General features: G+C 41.5%; 2 protein-coding genes and 2 long non-coding RNA genes across 7 annotated transcripts in view; 2 read left to right on the top strand and 2 right to left on the bottom strand.

Moving 5' to 3' along the window:
* LOC118493682 overlaps positions 1-12,216 on the top strand; it is a 21,128-nt gene extending 8,912 nt beyond the window's left edge. Inside the window, exons 2-4 of the long non-coding RNA XR_004895633.1 lie at positions 1,501-1,506; positions 6,267-6,272; positions 12,062-12,216. This is a non-coding gene — a long non-coding RNA (uncharacterized LOC118493682). The remainder of the gene's footprint in view (positions 1-1,500; positions 1,507-6,266; positions 6,273-12,061) is intronic.
* On the bottom strand, positions 3,259-7,414 carry LOC116036696 (RLA class II histocompatibility antigen, DP alpha-1 chain-like). Of its 4 annotated transcripts, none has more exons than XM_035994342.1 (5): positions 7,397-7,414; positions 7,053-7,117; positions 6,296-6,538; positions 3,988-4,272; positions 3,259-3,565 (listed from the first exon to the last, which is right to left on the bottom strand). In XM_035994342.1, the coding sequence occupies exons 2-5, from the start codon at positions 7,114-7,116 to the stop codon at positions 3,444-3,446; spliced, it is 714 nt and encodes a 237-aa protein (XP_035850235.1). In that variant the 5' UTR covers position 7,117; positions 7,397-7,414; the 3' UTR covers positions 3,259-3,443. The 4 variants fall into 4 exon arrangements, with proteins under 4 accessions (XP_035850235.1, XP_035850234.1, XP_031136130.2 ...); XM_035994341.1 differs by lacking the exon at positions 7,397-7,414 and adding an exon at positions 6,572-6,576 and having other exon boundaries at positions 6,296-6,533; positions 7,053-7,193; XM_031280270.2 differs by lacking the exon at positions 7,397-7,414 and having other exon boundaries at positions 3,917-4,272; positions 7,053-7,210.
* Positions 11,678-16,384, bottom strand: LOC116036695 (H-2 class II histocompatibility antigen, E-S beta chain-like). Its single transcript, XM_031280268.2, has 6 exons — positions 16,283-16,384; positions 15,790-16,062; positions 14,731-14,944; positions 14,419-14,486; positions 12,118-12,231; positions 11,678-11,752 (listed from the first exon to the last, which is right to left on the bottom strand). Exons 1-6 carry the CDS (start codon positions 16,335-16,337, stop codon positions 11,727-11,729), a joined length of 750 nt encoding a protein of 249 aa, XP_031136128.1. The 5' UTR covers positions 16,338-16,384; the 3' UTR covers positions 11,678-11,726.
* On the top strand, positions 13,152-14,437 carry LOC116036698. The gene is made up of 3 exons (XR_004101686.1): positions 13,152-13,168; positions 13,755-13,774; positions 14,371-14,437. It is a non-coding gene; the product is annotated as an uncharacterized LOC116036698 (long non-coding RNA).
* Positions 16,385-17,271: the final 887 nt, after the last annotated feature.

Here is a 17,271-nt window from a genome sequence, read left to right as displayed (position 1 = left end):
CACACACACACACACAGACACACACACACACACACACACACACCACACACACACACACAGACACACACACACACACACAGACACACACACACACAGACACACACACACACACACACACACACACACAGACACACAGAAACACAGACACATACACACAGACACACAGACACACAGACACACACACACACACAGACACATACACACACACACGCACACACACACACACACACGCACACACACACACACACACACACACAGACACACAGACATACACACAGACACACACACACACACACACAGACACACACACAGACACACACACACACACACACACACAGACACACAGACATACACACACACACGCACACACACACGCACACACACACACAACACACACACACACACACACACACACACACAGACACACAGACATACACACACACGCACACACACACACAACACACACACACACACACACACACAGACACACAGACATACACACAGACACACACACACACAGACACACACACACACGCACACACACAGGCACACACACACGCACGCACACACACACACACACACACACAGACACACAGACATACACACAGACACACACACACTATTCTTACTGGGTGAATAAGTAGTTATGAGAGCTGGATCTTTCTAGATTAAATACTTCCAGTTTATTATCTGATCAATGAATCCACAGTGAGTCAGAGAGTTTTCTGATCAGTTTATTAGGTTAGAAAATGTTCCACTCCAGTAAAAATATAGAAATCTAACAATCACACAACCTGCAGCCCCCAAATCATTCACAGAACTGATTATATTTGATTTAAAGACCAGAGTTATTACGTTTGGGGATAGAAGTGGCTGAAAAATATTGATTTCACACAGTAAAGAATCATATCACATGTAGATGAAGCAGAGTTCAGATCCAGCTGTGATACACCAGAGTCCAGACTAAACCTGGTCCAGGACTGTCAGGGTAACACCACAGTCCTGGATCAGGTTCAGATCCAGCTGGGATACACCAGAGTCCAGACTAAACCTGGTCCAGGACTGGCAGAGTAACACCACAGTCCTGGATCAGGGGTCAGACTTAGTCCAGGACCTTACTGGACCTGAACCTTATAGTCAGTGTGTAGTACTACACACTGAACCTTACTGGATCTTGATGTAACTGCATACTATAACACTAACCTCAGGTACTACACACTGAGTATATACTATAACACTAACCTCAGGTACTACACACTGAGTATAAATGGCCATATTATTTTGATCTATTGATTTGTGTACAGGGACACGATTTTCTCGTTTATCTCGTGGTTGTCATCACGAAATAGTAACGTGACCATTTTACTAACTGCTGTGAGACTGGGCTGCAGCCTGCTCTGTGGGACGTAAACAACGGGGAAATTAAATGCCACACGCTGGCGACAACAGCGGGACGGACCGCCACACGCAGGACATGATCCCTGGTCTCCTGGGTGAAAGTCCTGTGTTGTTGGACCCATCCACCCCCCGACCAACCTCCTTACGCGGATTTTCGTCTTTTCGATACTACTCGCTACCGTAATCGTGCTGTTAACACAAAAGATGCTTCCCATTGAAATACATTAGTTTAAATTTCCTGCTGACCACCACAAAAAAAAAAAACATGATCGTGTCCCTGTACACGAATCCATACATTAAATAACGTGACCATTTCACGAACTGCTGTGAGACTGGGCTGTTACGTTTAGTTTGAGTTTGAGGCTGGAAGCTGCTGGCTGCCTTGGTTAGTGTCAGGGTTTAACACAACGCCCGGGACGGGCGCTGTGAGGGGCACGGGCACAAGGGGAGAAGAGCTCTTAGTACCTTAATGTCCCACTAGAGCACTACGCTCCCAGAACTCAGAGCTACTTGTGGTTCCTAGAATCTCTAAAAGTAGGATGGGAGCCAGAGGCTTCAGCTACCAGGCTCCTCTCCTGTGGAACCAGCTCCCAGTCTGGGTCCAGGAGCAGACACTGTCACCACATTTAAGAGTAAACTTAAAACTCTCCTCTTTGATAAAACTTATAGTTAGGGAGTGAGGAGTTGCAGAGGAGGGGAAATAGACAAAGTACTGCAGATCCTGACAGTAACCCTTCACTCAGTGTTTTAATATCAGGAATTATAAGATTTATTTTATTGACAGTAACTCAAAGAAAGGTCCAGACCCCGGCACTGAGTTTTCTCTTTCCCCTGCATGAACAGAATAGTAGTAGTAGTAGTAATAATATTAGTAGTAGTAACAATAGTAGTAATAATAGTAGTAATAGTTATAGTTCACCTGGGATCAGCTGCAAACTGTCCTTTTCCATATTCAGTGAAAACAGCCATTACCCCTCCCACTGCTACAAACAACAGCCATACGTTTATTAAGGTTGTAAATTAGTATAAAACAATGGAGCAGATGAAGGTGGTTGTACTTGTTACATACCTCAGACTTTACACATTCACAGCAGTCCTTCCCAATGGATAAGGTCTTGGTTTCTTCTTCTGTTTTTTTTTGTTTTTTTACAATTTATTTAACCAGTAATTTCAAAAGTTCAAGCATGAAAAACATTCTACTTAGATAATATTATAGCTGAACCTGTGCTTAACAGAAAACACTCATGGTACTTTGATAATACTGCTTATATTTACTACTTAATACTGCTTATATTGACTACTTAGACACACAGCACATGGTGAATTAGAGCCTGGTCCCTGGAGGATCACGTCTTCACTCTGATATCTGATAAGATCAATGTTATATTACAAATTAACCCAAGTTACATGTGACTGACCCAGCTAGATAACCTAACCTAGTTTATTAGTTTGATTACTCATCAATTCATAAAGGAGATTAATAAGAACTGTGCTATAAAACGTGCTGTCAGTCTCATCTTCATCACCGTTTATTATAAGTTAGCAGGGCTTTGTTCTTTCATATCATCCTAAAACTACTTTCATCCTCCTCATCCTGTGTTTCAGCCCCTGGATGACGGGACGTCCTTAAAGTCGAGCTCTGATGATGGATTCATACTCTGGCTGTCTTCTCCCAAACATGAAGGAAACTTGATCAAACCTGTAACTCAGACATTATAACTGTTTCTGGTTGATGTATTCCTCTGAGTTCTGGATCTTCAGTCTCCTTTTAAACACACACAGACATATTGTTCTCCACTTTATTAATTTAATGTCTCTCCTCTTCATTAGATGCAGATGATTTTGTGTAACAACAAGAAAGATTTGTGATAGAAGATAAAGTGATGTGTTGATGCAGAATTATCTGGTCTGTAGTATAATCTAGAAAATATGTTCTCATTGTATTGGCTGTAACTAATGGCAACAACACTACTGCATTTATAACTGCTGACTGAAATACACCCTTTATACACAGCAGTAATGACATCATCATCAGTCCCAGCCAATCAGCTGCACTCGTTTCCTTTGATGAGGAAGAAGGTTCCAGCAGCCACACCGAGCAGACCCACAGTCAGACCCAGTCCACAGAAAACTGCAGGTCCAATACCGGGCTGGGTCTTCTCCACATCTGGAGACAGAGACACAGAGACATTAAGATCCACATCTGGAGACAGAGACACAGAGACATTAAGATCCACATCTGGAGACACAGACACAGAGACATTAAGATCCACATCTGGAGACTCAAACACAGAGACATTAAGATACACATCTGGAGACAGAGACACAGAGACATTAAGATCCACATCTGGAGACAGAGACACAGAGACATTAAGATCCACATCTGGAGACAGAGACACAGAGACATTAAGATCCACATCTGGAGACACAGACACAGAGACATTAAGATCCACATCTGGTCAGTGATTGGTTAATGAGCTGATTGTATTCAGTGTGAGTGTTAATAAAGTTGTCTGACCCCAGATTCTGGTCAGTGGTTGGTTAATGAGCTGATTGTATTCAGTGTGAGTGTTAATAAAGTTGTCTGACCCCAGATTCTGGTCAGTGGTTGGTCCAGGGCCAGATGTTTGACTGTACAGCTGTAGATGTCTCCCAGCTGTGGGATGAACTCCAGTCTGGAGAACTGGTTGAAGGAACCGTCTTTGTTGGGGTAGGGAACGTTGGTGCTGGTTCCTTGGGTGACGTTCTCTCCGTTCTTTGTCCAGTAGAAGTTGACAGGAGCAGGATAGAAACCAGTCACATAACAGATGAGGGTGTTCTTCTCTCTGAGCTCCACGTCTTCTTTGGGGTAGACCATCAGACTGGAAGGAGGGTCTGGACACAGACACAGATCAGATTATTGTCTCCTATCGTAAACTAGTAAAGATTATTTCTAGAGCACATTTAAACACAGTTAATCTGACCAAAGTGCTGTCAAAGAAGCACTGAGGTGATGGATGAAATAACATGGAAATGTAAAATAAAAGTAGAAAGAAAATCCCAAAAAAATCATCCCAACAACAAACAGCAGCCTACAAATACAACGTTATAGACATGATATGAATGAAGGATTAAAATTAGGGCTGAACGATTAATTGCATTTGCGATAATATCGCGATATGTTAAAACGTGATTTCCTAATCGCAAAGGCTGCGATTTGGTCACATGACTCATGAGAGCAATCAGTCTGCACTGCGCAGAGAAAGCATCAACTAGCACGCTAACGCTACGCCGTACCTGGAGCTGATTTCTGTCATTCAAACAACTCTGAGTTGTAGTTTAAAACTTTTACAGCCATTTTAATAAAATTAAGGGTTTTATTCTGGCTTGAGTCCATACGTGCAGTTAATGGATACAGACACTCAGAACTCAAGGCTCGGTTAGCAACTATTAGCTCTGATTAGCGGTTAGCTCCGTTATAAAGATATGAGTGGAGGAGCTGCCACTGAGAGGGGTAACAATCAGACTGATAAATGACGTTCGGGGAGCTTTCACAGCAGCGTGGCCGCGGTGTTTCAACAGTTTTATTAGTACAGTTAATCCCACGGCAAGAACACCAGCAACATGCTAACGTAACGATAGCCTCTCTGAACAAGAACACCAGCAACTAGCTAACGTAACGATAGCCTCTCTGAACAAGAACACCAGCAACATGCTAACGTAACGATAGCCTCTCTGAACAAGAACACCAGCAACTAGCTAACGTAACGATAGCCTCTCTGAACAAGAACACCAGCAACTAGCTAACGTAACGATAGCCTCTCTGAACAAGAACACCAGCAACTAGCTAACGTAACGATAGCCTCTCTGAACAAGAACACCAGCAACTAGCTAACGTAACGATAGCCTCTCTGAACAAGAACACCAGCAACATGCTAACGTAACGATAGCCTCTCTGAACAAGAACACCAGCAACTAGCTAACGTAACGATAGCCTCTCTGAACAAGAACACCAGCAACTAGCTAACGTAACGATAGCCTCTCTGAACAAGAACACCAGCAACTAGCTAACGTAACGATAGCCTCTCTGAACAAGAACACCAGCAACTAGCTAACGTAACGATAGCCTCTCTGAACAAGAACACCAGCAACTAGCTAACGTAACGATAGCCTCTCTGAACACGGCAGCACGCAACTTCACGAGGGGGAGGGGCTGGAGGCAGCTCCTCTCTGGGCACTGTAAAAAATTACACTGTTTTCTGTGTTTGTGTGTGTGTGTGTGTGTGTGTGTGTGTGTGTGTGTGTGTGTGTATATACTATATTTTTACTTTTTTAACTGTCTAGTGTGTAATTGTGTGTTGTTCATACTATAAAATGATTTATTGTTTGTCTTTGCTGAATAATACAGAAGACAAAGAGCTTAAAAAAATAATCAAATCGAAATCGCAATATTTGGGAAAAAATCGCAATTAGATTATTTTTAAAAATCGTTCATCCCTAATTAAAATGTTAAAGAGGCCAGTGAGTAAAATGTGTCTTTAGCCTGGATGTAAAAACAGAAATGGAGGGAGCATATCTGATATATGGGCAAGTTATAATAATCAGTGTCTGTTTGATTTATATATATATATATATATATATATATATATATATATATATTATATTTCTAAACACAAAGTGTAAATACAAAAGAACAAACAAAGCAGGTTAATGAATCAACACACATTACTGAGTAAATAGTTAAATCACATTTAAATTGATTTCTTAGGTCTGCTGTTATATAGTTACATTTTAAAGTATTGGAGAAGTTTGTTATATTTATTAAAGAAAGTCAGACATTCATAGTTATTATAACTTATAGTTTAAATAACTGAAGACAGATTAAAGAGAGTAAAGTATGAGATGTGTTGGTCCTTACAATTCCTCAGCGGGTCCTTGATGGCTTTACGACAAAGGTTGAGGTTCCCTCTGCAGACCTGTTGATTACCCACAGCTCCTTCATAACATCCTGGGCAGGTAACAAGATCTGTGAAACTGGGCTGAGGGTAGACTTCTCTCTGGTTGATGAAGTCTGCGACCCATGTCTCTTCACCCTCCAGAGCATACATGTCCTCTCCATCAGACTCTGAACAGCCGGTGATACGAAGGTCCTGATGTAGAACTGGAGAGAAACCAGACAGAAGATCAGCTGCTGAAACTCTGACTGTTGTTAGACTGACTGTCAGTAAACTAACAACCTGTTTACTGTTTACACCATCAGAGATTATATCTGACTGATATATGAGATTATATCTGACTGATACATGAGATTATATCTGACTGATACATGAGATTATATCTGACTGATACATGAGATTATATCTGACTGATACATGAGATTATATCTGACTGATACATGAGATTATATCTGACTGATATATGAGATTATATCTGACTGATATATGAGATTATATCTGACTGATATATGAGATTATATCTGACTGATATATGAGATTATATCTGACTGATACATGAGATTATATCTGACTGATACATGAGATTATATCTGACTGATATATGAGATTATATCTGACTGATATATGAGATTATATCTGACTGATATATGAGATTATATCTGACTGATATATGAGATTATATCTGACTGATACATGAGATTATATCTGACTGAAATTTACCGTCAGCTGAGACACAGAGGAGACCAGAGAGGACAAGGACCATCATCATCTTCATCATCTTCATCATCTTCATCATCTTCATCATCTTCATCTCTCTGTAGACCTGAACCTGTCTGTGTCTCTCTGTAGACCTGAACCTGTCTGTGTCTCTCTGTAGACCTGAACCTGTCTGAGTCTCTCTGTAGACCTGAACCTGTCTGAGACTCTCTGTAGACCTGAACCTGTCTGAGTCTCTCTGTAGACCTGAACCTGTCTGAGTCTCTCTGTAGACCTGATCCTGTCTGAGTCTCTCTGTAGACCTGATCCTGTCTGAGTCTCTCTCTAGACCTGAACCTGTCTGAGACTCTCTGTAGACCTGAACCTGTCTGAGGACGACTGACAGAAACTCCAGCAGCAGCTGATCTCTTACACTCTGAGCAGCCAATCAGAGAGCAGAGATGAGATGATGTCATCAGTGTCCAGGTAGAGCCAGGCTGCTGCTGCTCACATGAACTGTAATACTCAGATATTAATCTTAATTAGACTTCTTTTTCCAGTCATTACTGATAACGTTAATATATTAATGATATATAATTATAGAACATGTGAGTGACATGAAAACTTCACACTAAAGAACCAAGTTTCTCCAAAGATTTAATATTTCTGATGGATTTTGTTGTATTTCCTTTCTTTCCTCTGAGCAATGCATTGTGGGAAAATAATGTCCAAATGTTTTACAACAGAAATAAAAATTCAAAAATATTTTAGACAAATTGAAAAACTGTAATTCAGATTTTATATTTTCAGTAATTTAACATCTATTTTTTTACATGTGTTTGTTTCTCTGCTGCCTTTTAGGAATTAATGAAGAGATTAGAGGAGAAGTTTGATGTGTTTGTGTTGTTGTTGTCAGAGCTGCAGAGTTCTGCAGAACTATAAACAAATTAAAATAAAACTAAATTCTTTAGATTTCCATTCTGGATAATGCTGATGTTTGGTTTCTGCTTATAATAAAGATAATAATAAAGATGATAATAAAGCTGATAATAAAGATAATAAAAAAGATGATAATAAAGATAATAAAAAAGATGATAATAAAGATAATAATAAAGATGATAATAAAGATGATAATAAAGATAATAATAAAGATGATGATAAAGATGATAATAAAGCTGATAATAAAGATAATAATAAAGATGATAATAAAGATGATAATAAAGATGATAATAAAGATAATAATAAAGATGATAATAAAGATAATAATAAAGATGATAATAAAGATGATAATAAACATGATAATAAAGATAATAATAAACATGATAATAAAGATGATAATAAAGATGATAATAAAGATAATAATAAAGATGATAATAAAGATGATAATAAAGCAGATAATACAGCAGCTGTAGAGAGAATCATAACAACTTGATCTGTGAGTCTGGGTGTGTTTGGGGAACTGGTTCCTCGTTCTCTGGTCACCACCAAAACCAGTCAGACCACACGATGCCTTCAGGTGTCTCTGTAAAACCAGGAGTTTACCACCTCCTCCTCTGACACTGAGGATCAGCTGTAACACTCAGGTATTATGAAGACACTGAGATTTCCTGCAGCACCTGAACACAGCAGCGTCTGGAAAGTCCCGACTCTTTACTTTGACTTCCAGGACAGCAGCCAATCAGAAGCAGAGCTGCTGATGAGTCATCAGTTACCAGGAGCAGCAGAGAGAGAGAGGAGGTCAGTTAGTTATGAAGTTGATTTCTATATCTGTGATCACAGACAGACCACTTCAGTAAATACATTCATACTAATGACGTTTCTACAGTCTGGGAGCTGCAGGTTTAGACTCCAGCTGGAGTCATGAGGTGACCTTTGACCCCTCAGACCTCCATCATCAGTCTTCAGCAGAGGCACTGTGGCTCCGTCCGGAACTTAGCCCCGCCCAAGATGATTGTGATTGGTTTAAAGATATGTCAATAAACCAGAGCATGTTGTCCTCCCATCCAGGAATGCTGTGAGGACTAGAAGGACCCTCCTCTGCAGAGCTGTGGAGGAAGGTCTGGCTATGGGAGACTATTGTGTTACAGTTTTTCACGATCGCTACGACAATTTTTTCAATACTTTTAACAACTTTTCTAAACTCTTAATGCACCAACACACCTACAACACACAATTGGCAAAACAGTTAATTTCATGTTCAAAATCACACATTGAAAACTAAACTCCGATCTATTTGCATAATTTCAATCAGCTGTTTCTCGATAAATGCATGTATAAAATGCAGCGGATATATTTGTGTTTCAATTTACAATCCGATCAGCTGTTCACTTTGACTTTAGTCTATAAGTTAGGTTTACAACATGATGTTATGATGTGTGAAAGCATTTGTAAATTGGTCAGTAAGGATCCGTTGTTCTGGTCTTGGTGGAGCTTGTGTGTAAAAGAAGTTCAAGCATTTTAAATGTGTGTTGTGCTGTATGCATTTAGTGTCAAAGCAACAAGAACTGTGTTAATTGTACAGTCTACACAGACAGATGTTGTGTAAACTGTTAAGAGTTTAGGAAAGTTGTTCAAAGTATTGAAAAAAGTGTCATAGCGATCGTAAAAAACTGTAATCTTAGTCATCGTCCTGTAGAAGACTGTTGTAGGTACCAGATGTGCTCAGATCACCTCAGAGTCCCGTGTTTACAGATGACGTATCACTAACAACACGATATGATTGGCTGTACATCAGACAGTAGTTTACAGAGATAGCATTGTGCTTTCTGATGGTAGGACAAGTGTATCGGTGAAGTGAAGAAATATTTAGTTAATTTACATCCAGCTCTGTGTCACCTCAGTGGGCAGATAAATGGCGTGTTGATTTTTTTCTTGGCCTCAGTGCATGGAGCAGAACAGCTGACATCTGCAGAGCAGCAGCTGGCTAGTTAGCTAGCTAACTAGCCAGCTAACTAGCTAGCTAGCTAGCTCACAAAAAAGACAAGTTGAGGCAACAAGCCAATCACATCCCAGTAGTACTAGCCAATCACAGGAGGCTCTCAGGGACCGCAGATGTAAAGGCTCTGATTTCATTGGACGTTACATCACAGAATAACTGACTAATAAAATATAAAGTCGACCTCTGAAGGAACAAGATGTCGTTAAACAAACATTGAATGAAGCATGAAGGAGACAAGATGGCGCCAGTGTCCATGGCAACTCGTCTGTTCATCTCGTCTGCTGAGTTTGCTGTTTGATAGTTCTACATTTCTCTGTACGTACTGCCAAGATGTCTCTGCTTTACTCATTAAGATCGCCAAACACTTCTTAACACAGGAGTGTGTGTGTGTGTATCTGTGTGTGTGTGTGTGTGTGTGTGTGTGTGTGTGTCTATATATGTGTGTGTGTGTGTGTGTGTGTGTGTGTGTGTGTATGTGTGTGTGTGTGTGTGTGTGTCTGTGTGTGTGTGTGTGTGTGTGTGTGTGTGTGTGTGTGTGTGTGTGTCTCTGTGTGTGTGTGTGTGTGTGTGTGTGTGTGTGTGTGTGTGTGTGTGTGTATTGTGAGTCTGTTCAGCAGTTTGTTAGTTTCCTTGTTCTGTTTAACATCAGGTACCTGAATACAGCGTTTCTGGAAAGTCCCGCCTCTTTATCGTCTGTTCAGCCAATCAGAAACAGAGCTGAGAGTTAGAGACTGAAATCCAACCAAAGTAACGATGATGAAACAATTTACATTTAATTTAACAAATAAAAACTGAACGATAACGTGAAATATAATAATGAAGGTTGTAATACCTCAGATGAGATTTATTATTTCTATATACAGTAAATATAAATGTATAAAGTCCCAGTTATTATTATTAGTCCTGTAATATCTCACTGACTAACCCAATTAATCACCTCTCAGACATTCACATTATTCAGATGATGGAGTTTAGTTTTTATAACCAGATGTGTTTCTATGTGAGGGAACATGTAAACACTCAATTATTCATGTTTAATGTTTATAATGTTTGTTTCTGCACCAGACAGAAACATGCAAAAAAGACGATCAAAGGTACTAATTAATACATCAGCTAAACAGTTGGAATAAAATATTTAAAAAAATGTTTTAATGTAATTTAAATCAATGTTCTGTGTTAAATTATTGATTGATTCTGTAAGTAGCTGTGCATCACCCTGTCGGGGTAATTATTCATTGTGGTCATTACATATGAATGTTATGAGACCTGGATCTTTCTAGATGAAATACTTCCAGTTTATTATCTGATCAATGAATCCACAGTGAGTCAGAGAGTTTTCTGATCAGTTTATTAGGTTAGAAAATGTTCCACTCCAGTAAAAATATAGAAATCTAACAATCACACAACCTGCAGCCCCCAAATCATTCACAGAACTGATTATATTTGATTTAAAGACCAGAGTTATTACGTTTGGGGATAGAAGTGGCTGAAAAATATTGATTTCACACAGTAAAGAATCATATCACATGTAGATGAAGCAGAGTTCAGATCCAGCTGTGATACACCAGAGTCCAGACTAAACCTGGCCCAGGACTGGCAGGGTAACACCACAGTCCTGGATCAGGTTCAGATCCAGCTGGGATACACCAGAGTCCAGACTAAACCTGGTCCAGGACTGGAAACACACGAAGCAGGTTGAAGCAGCTGCTGCTTTTTATTCCATCTGACAAACAGCTACAGGACCAGAACCAGGTCCAGAATCAGCTACTGGGAACCAGAATCCGTCCTGGATCAAAGAGAAGAGACAACACATCCAGACATTAGTCCTTCAAACTGAACTGGTCTGAAACTAAACTAAACAACAAGGTTATTTTAGAGAAGAACTTTTAGAGACAGGTTTCAGAAGGACTAGTAAAGATAATCAGGGTTCAGACTCTGGACCTGGTCTGAGACTCTGGACCTGGTCTGAGACTCTGGACCTGGTCTGAGACTCTGGACCTGGTCTGAGACTCTGGACCTGGTCTGAGACTCTGGACCTGGTCTGAGACTCTGGACCTGGTCTGGAACTCCTCCTTGACTGGAACTATTGTGAAAGTGGTCTAATGTTGTGTAAAGAGGTCTGAACTAATCTACAGCGAGCTCTGTTCTGACCTCGGGCCTTCCTCTTGTAGTAGATGAATCCAGCCAGAGATAAGACCAGACCCAGGATCAGTCCTGAGGCTCCGATGGCAATCTTGTTCCTCTCAGACTCAGGCATGGACGGGTCTGAGGACAGACAGGCAGAGAGACAGACAGGTCAGGAGACAGACAGACAGGTAGAGAGACAGACAGGTCAGACAGGTAGAGAGACAGACAGACAGGTAGAGAGAGAGACAGACAGGTCAGGAGACAGACAGGCAGAGAGAGAGACAGATCAGGAGACAGACAGGGAGAGAGAGAGAGAGAGGTCAGGAGACAGACAGACAGTTAGAGAGTCAGGCAGGGAGAGAGAGAGAGGCAGGTCAGGAGACAGACAGACAGGGAGAAAGAGAGACAGGTCAGGAGACAGACAGGTAGAGAGAGAGACAGGTCAGGAGACAGACAGACAGAGAGAGAGAGAGAGGCAGGTAGAGAGAGAGACAGGTCAGGAGACAGACAGACAGGGAGAGAGAGAGAGAGAGACAGGTCAGGAGACAGACAGGTAGAGAGAGAGACTGGTCAGGAGACAGACAGACAGTGAGAGAGACAGGTAGAGAGAGAGACAGACAGGGAGAGAGAGAGAGACAGACAGACAGGGAGACAGACAGGTAGAGAGAGAGACAGGTCGGGAGACAGACAGACAGACAGGGAGAGAGAGAGACAGGTGAGGAGACAGACAGACAGGGAGAGAGACAGGTCAGGAGACAGACAGACAGGGAGAGAGAGAGACAGGTAGAGAGAGGTAGACAGGTCAGGAGACAGACAGATAGAGAGATATACAGGGAGAGAGAGACAGGTAGAGAGAGAGACAGCTGAGGAGACAGACAGGTAGAGAGAGAGACAGGTGAGGAGACACACAGACAGGTAGAGAGAGAGACAGACAGGTAGAGATTCAGACAGACAGGGAGAGAGAGAGAGAGACAGGTGAGGAGACAGACAGGTAGAGAGAGAGAGAGGGATAGAGAGACAGGTAGAGAGAGAGAGTCAGACAGGTAGAGAGACAGACAGACAGGGAGAGAGAGATGTGAGGAGACAGACAGGTAGAGAGAGAGACAGACAGGTAGAGAGGAAGTCAGACAGGTAGACAGACAGGTAGAGAGAGAGAGTCAGACAGGGAGACAGACAGACAGGTAGAGAGAGAGACAGGTCAGGAGACAGACAGACAGGTAGAGAAAGTCAGACAGGTAGAGAGTCAGACAGAGAGAGAGAGACAGACAGGTCAGGAGACAGACAGATAGACAGGTAGAGAGAGAGAGACAGGTCAGGAGACAGACAGACAGGGAGAGAGAGAGAGACAGGTCAGGAGACAGACAGACAGGGAGAGAGAGAGAGACAGGTCAGGAGACAGACAGGTAGAGAGAGAGAGACAGGTGAGGAGACAGAGAGGGAGAGAGAGACAGGTAAGGAGACAGACAGGTAGAGAGAGAGAGAGGTCAGGAGACAGACAGGTAGAGAGAGATACAGGGAGAGAGAGACAGGTAGTGAGAGAGACAGGTAGAGAGAGAGACAGGTGAGGAGACACACAGACAGGTAGAGAGTCAGACAGACAGGGAGAGAGAGAGACAGGTGAGGAGACAGACAGGTAGAGAGAGAGACAGGTGAGGAGTCAGACAGGTAGAGAGTCAGACCGGTCAACCCGGTCTCATGCCAGGTTGTGAATAGTCACATTATTTTCATTTATTGAGACGTTTACAGGTCACGATTTTGACGTTTATTTCGTTTACACGTCACGATTTTCTAACCTGCTCTGGTGGACGCAACGGGGAAATGAGGCGCCACACGCCGGCCACAACAACAGGACGGGCCGCCACATGTGGGGCCGATCCCTGGGCGCATCCCCGGGCGCAGGGGCCCACAACAACGGGGACAGGAAACACTACAACAACGGGACGGTTGAGGTTTGGAAAAGAAGAACAGGGAAAGGAACTGCAACACGTGGGACCTGATCTCCTGGGTTAAACTCCTGTGTTTTTTGACCAGTCCACCCCCCCGGCCAACCTCCCTACGCAGTCTTTCGCCTTATCAGTATTATTCGCTACCGTAATCGTTCTGTGATCACGAAATATGCTTCCCATTGAAATACATTACTTTAAAATCCGTAATCACCACACGAGAAAAACGACATTAACGTGTCCTGTCCACGAATCAATAGATTCAATAACGTGACCATATCACGAACTGCCATGAGACTGGGCTGGACAGGTAGACAGACAGGTAGAGAGTCAGACAGGTAGAGAGACAGTCAGACAGGTAGAGAGACAGACAGGTATTTACCCCAGTCAGTGATCAGAGGTTCTCTCAGGCTGGCGTGTTCCACCATACAGGAGATCTTCTCTCCAGACCTGCTGACACAAACCAGCACATCAGAGATGCTGACTCTTACTGAGAGAACTGGACCTGGACCTGGACCTGGACCTGGACCTGCACCTGGATCAGAACCTGGACCTGGACCTGGACCAGAACCTGGACCTGGACATAACTGGACCTGGACCTGGACCTGGACCTGGACCTGAACCTGGACCTGGACCTGAACCAGGACCTGGACCTAACTGGACCAGGGCCTAACTGGACCTGGAGGTGACTCACCTGGGCGTGTACTCCAGGTGAGAGTGGATCTGGTAGTACCAATCACCGTCTGCCAGCTCATCAGTGGAAGTGACATCAGAGGTGACTTCCTGTCCGTCTCTGGTCCACTTCACTCTGATCTGTTTGGGGTAGAAGTCGTAGACGCTGCAGACCAACATGGCTGAATGTTTACCACCAGAGGGCGCCGTAGAGCTCAGTCTGACATAGGGCTCAGCTGGAACACACCAAACATGTCCATCACATTATTCATTATGTCCCTTCATTAAATGTCCTTCCACTCGGCCCACAACCCTTCACAAACCACAGCAGGGAAATGGTGGCCTCTGATTGGTGCCTTTCACTTATGTCCCGCCCACTGGTTTTGATGGTTGACTGACAGATTTCCCAGGAGCATTCTGGGAGAATCCAGCATTATAAAAACTGCCATTAACAGCAGAAATGAGATGAAATCAGGAGATTAAAATAAATGTTGAAACATACTGAAGATTATTATTTAGAGCAGTTCTCAGTTTGGCAGTAAATCATTTATAACAGGAACATGACTTTATATTATTTAAATGTTATGAAGTCAGACATCACACAATAACATTTCAATATGAGAGAATGATTATAAACTAGTAAATCTAGAGTCTAACATCTGATGTTTAAATATAACACTAGTCATAATAATATGACTGTTCTCAGTAGAGATCATAATGAATAATCATTATAATCATTATAATATTAATATGTATTATCAGTAGCTGCAGTACCAGGGTTCCACCAGCAGGTGGTGCTGTGATTTAATCATTAACATCATTCATTCATTCATTAAATATTCATTTATTACAACAGATTATAGTTTAATGTTTGTTTAAACAGTGTTTTTAATTATAATAATATCTAATAATTAAATATTCATAAATCAAACTGGTTCAGAATAACTTCACCATCTCATTTCCTGCTGAAACTTTAAATAAATCTGATTATTATAAACTATCAGATGAATCAGTAGATGAGTTGATGATGATTCAGTGAATTAATAACTCAGATGATGATGTTACAGAATCACTAACTCACCTGATTTAGTCAGAACAGCCTGGTACCAGATATCAATGTTGTGTTTGCAGTATCTCTCCTTCTCAGCTCTCAGCCCAGCCAGTATTGAAGGATCTTTGTTCCAGTAATCAGCCTGTTTCAGACCGTACTCAGTGAATCCAACATACTTCCCCAAACTGCTGCTGAACCGGGCGAGCTCCACCATGTTGTAGTAAGTAGACAGGCTGTACTCGATGTCGTTCAGATCAGACGAGTTAAAGTCACAATGGTACAGAAAATAATACCGAAATCCATCTGAAGAAGAAAAAACAGAATCAGTCAGTGATAAATCAGAGTATTGATCAGTGATCAGAGTATTGATCCTACCTGCTGTGTAGAGGCTGATGAAGTATAAACAGTATAAAGTGTGTATTGATCAGTGATCAGAGTATTGATCCTACCTGCTGTGTAGAGGCTGATGAAGTATAAACAGTATAAAGTGTGTATTGATCAGTGATCAGAGTATTGATCCTACCTGCTGTGTAGAGGCTGATGAAGAGCAGGGAGACTCTGAGAAAGGATGAAGCCATGTTCCTCTGTTCTCTTAACAAACACTGACTCAGTCTCACTGAGAGCTGCTCTAAAAACCAGAGGACATGATCACATGACCTGCAGCATCCAATCCTATCCAACCATCAGCTGTTACCAGGCAGACAGCTCAGACTACAGGCTGCTGATGGAGCAGAAACACACTGAACTCTGGCACACTGGAAACTGTCTCCCCTTCTTATTATATAATTACTATCACAATTTATGATTATTACATTATGACATCATTATATAATTGTTTGAGAAAATTATATTTTTATAATTATATATATTAATTGCTAAGCCGTATATACTGTCTATTTATTTATTAATGTCATATTTATATATATATATATATATATATATATATATATATATATATATATATATATATATATATTCCTTGACAGACAGAGTAAGAGTGTTGTTGATCTGCAGTTTCAGGTTAAGAAGTAATTTCTTCAGGAGAAGATGAACCCATGAATCATAACTCTGGATAATTTCAACATTAACTAATAACATTTATAAACTAAAAAACCTTCTGAAGTTAATGTTATCTGTTCTCAGAGCTGGAAACCAACAGCTGGAACATTTACAAGAGTTGAAGTTTTGGTAGGAATATAAATACTGCAGTTTCAGTTTAAATACTGCAGTAAGGGTTAGGGTAACACAGTTACTGTATTTACCAGAGTAAATGCAGTAACTGTAGAAAGAGTTTTATAATAATCAGGAAGTGAGTTACAGCGCTGTGTGTCGGTGAGAATCAGGTATTTCTGGCAGCTCTGAGGTTATTTCCTGTCTGTGCTGGTGATGTCTGTTGTTGACACACAGTTGGAGGAGAGCTGTGTGTTAGTCTCCAGTAACAGATTATAATCTGACCAGACTGAGCGAGTCTGAGAACCAGTTCAACAGCTCAGATCACCTAAAATATGTCTG

Source organism: Sander lucioperca, chromosome 17 (assembly GCF_008315115.2).
Source record: "Sander lucioperca isolate FBNREF2018 chromosome 17, SLUC_FBN_1.2, whole genome shotgun sequence".
In the NCBI taxonomy this organism is placed as follows: Eukaryota; Metazoa; Chordata; class Actinopteri; order Perciformes; family Percidae; genus Sander; species Sander lucioperca.
The sequence above is the reverse complement of the archived record's forward strand: the minus strand, read 5'-3'. Positions and strand labels throughout refer to the sequence as shown.

Excerpts from the sequence above, each read along its gene's own strand:
- LOC116036696 (XM_031280269.2), bottom strand. The coding sequence starts at position 7,143 with ATGAAGATGATGAAGATGATGAAGATGATGAAGATGATGAAGATGATG. Across the intron at positions 6,539-7,052 it reads CCTCTGTGTCTCAGCTGACG|TTCTACATCAGGACCTTCGT; the intron begins GTAAATTTCAGT and ends GTTTCTCTCCAG. Across the intron at positions 4,273-6,295 it reads CAAGGACCCGCTGAGGAATT|ACCCTCCTTCCAGTCTGATG; the intron begins GTAAGGACCAAC and ends GTCTGTGTCCAG.
- LOC116036695 (XM_031280268.2), bottom strand. The coding sequence starts at position 16,337 with ATGGCTTCATCCTTTCTCAGAGTCTCCCTGCTCTTCATCAGCCTCTAC. Across the intron at positions 14,945-15,789 it reads GGCTGTTCTGACTAAATCAG|CTGAGCCCTATGTCAGACTG; the intron begins GTGAGTTAGTGA and ends GGTGTGTTCCAG. Across the intron at positions 14,487-14,730 it reads CACCTGGAGTACACGCCCAG|GTCTGGAGAGAAGATCTCCT; the intron begins GTGAGTCACCTC and ends TTGTGTCAGCAG.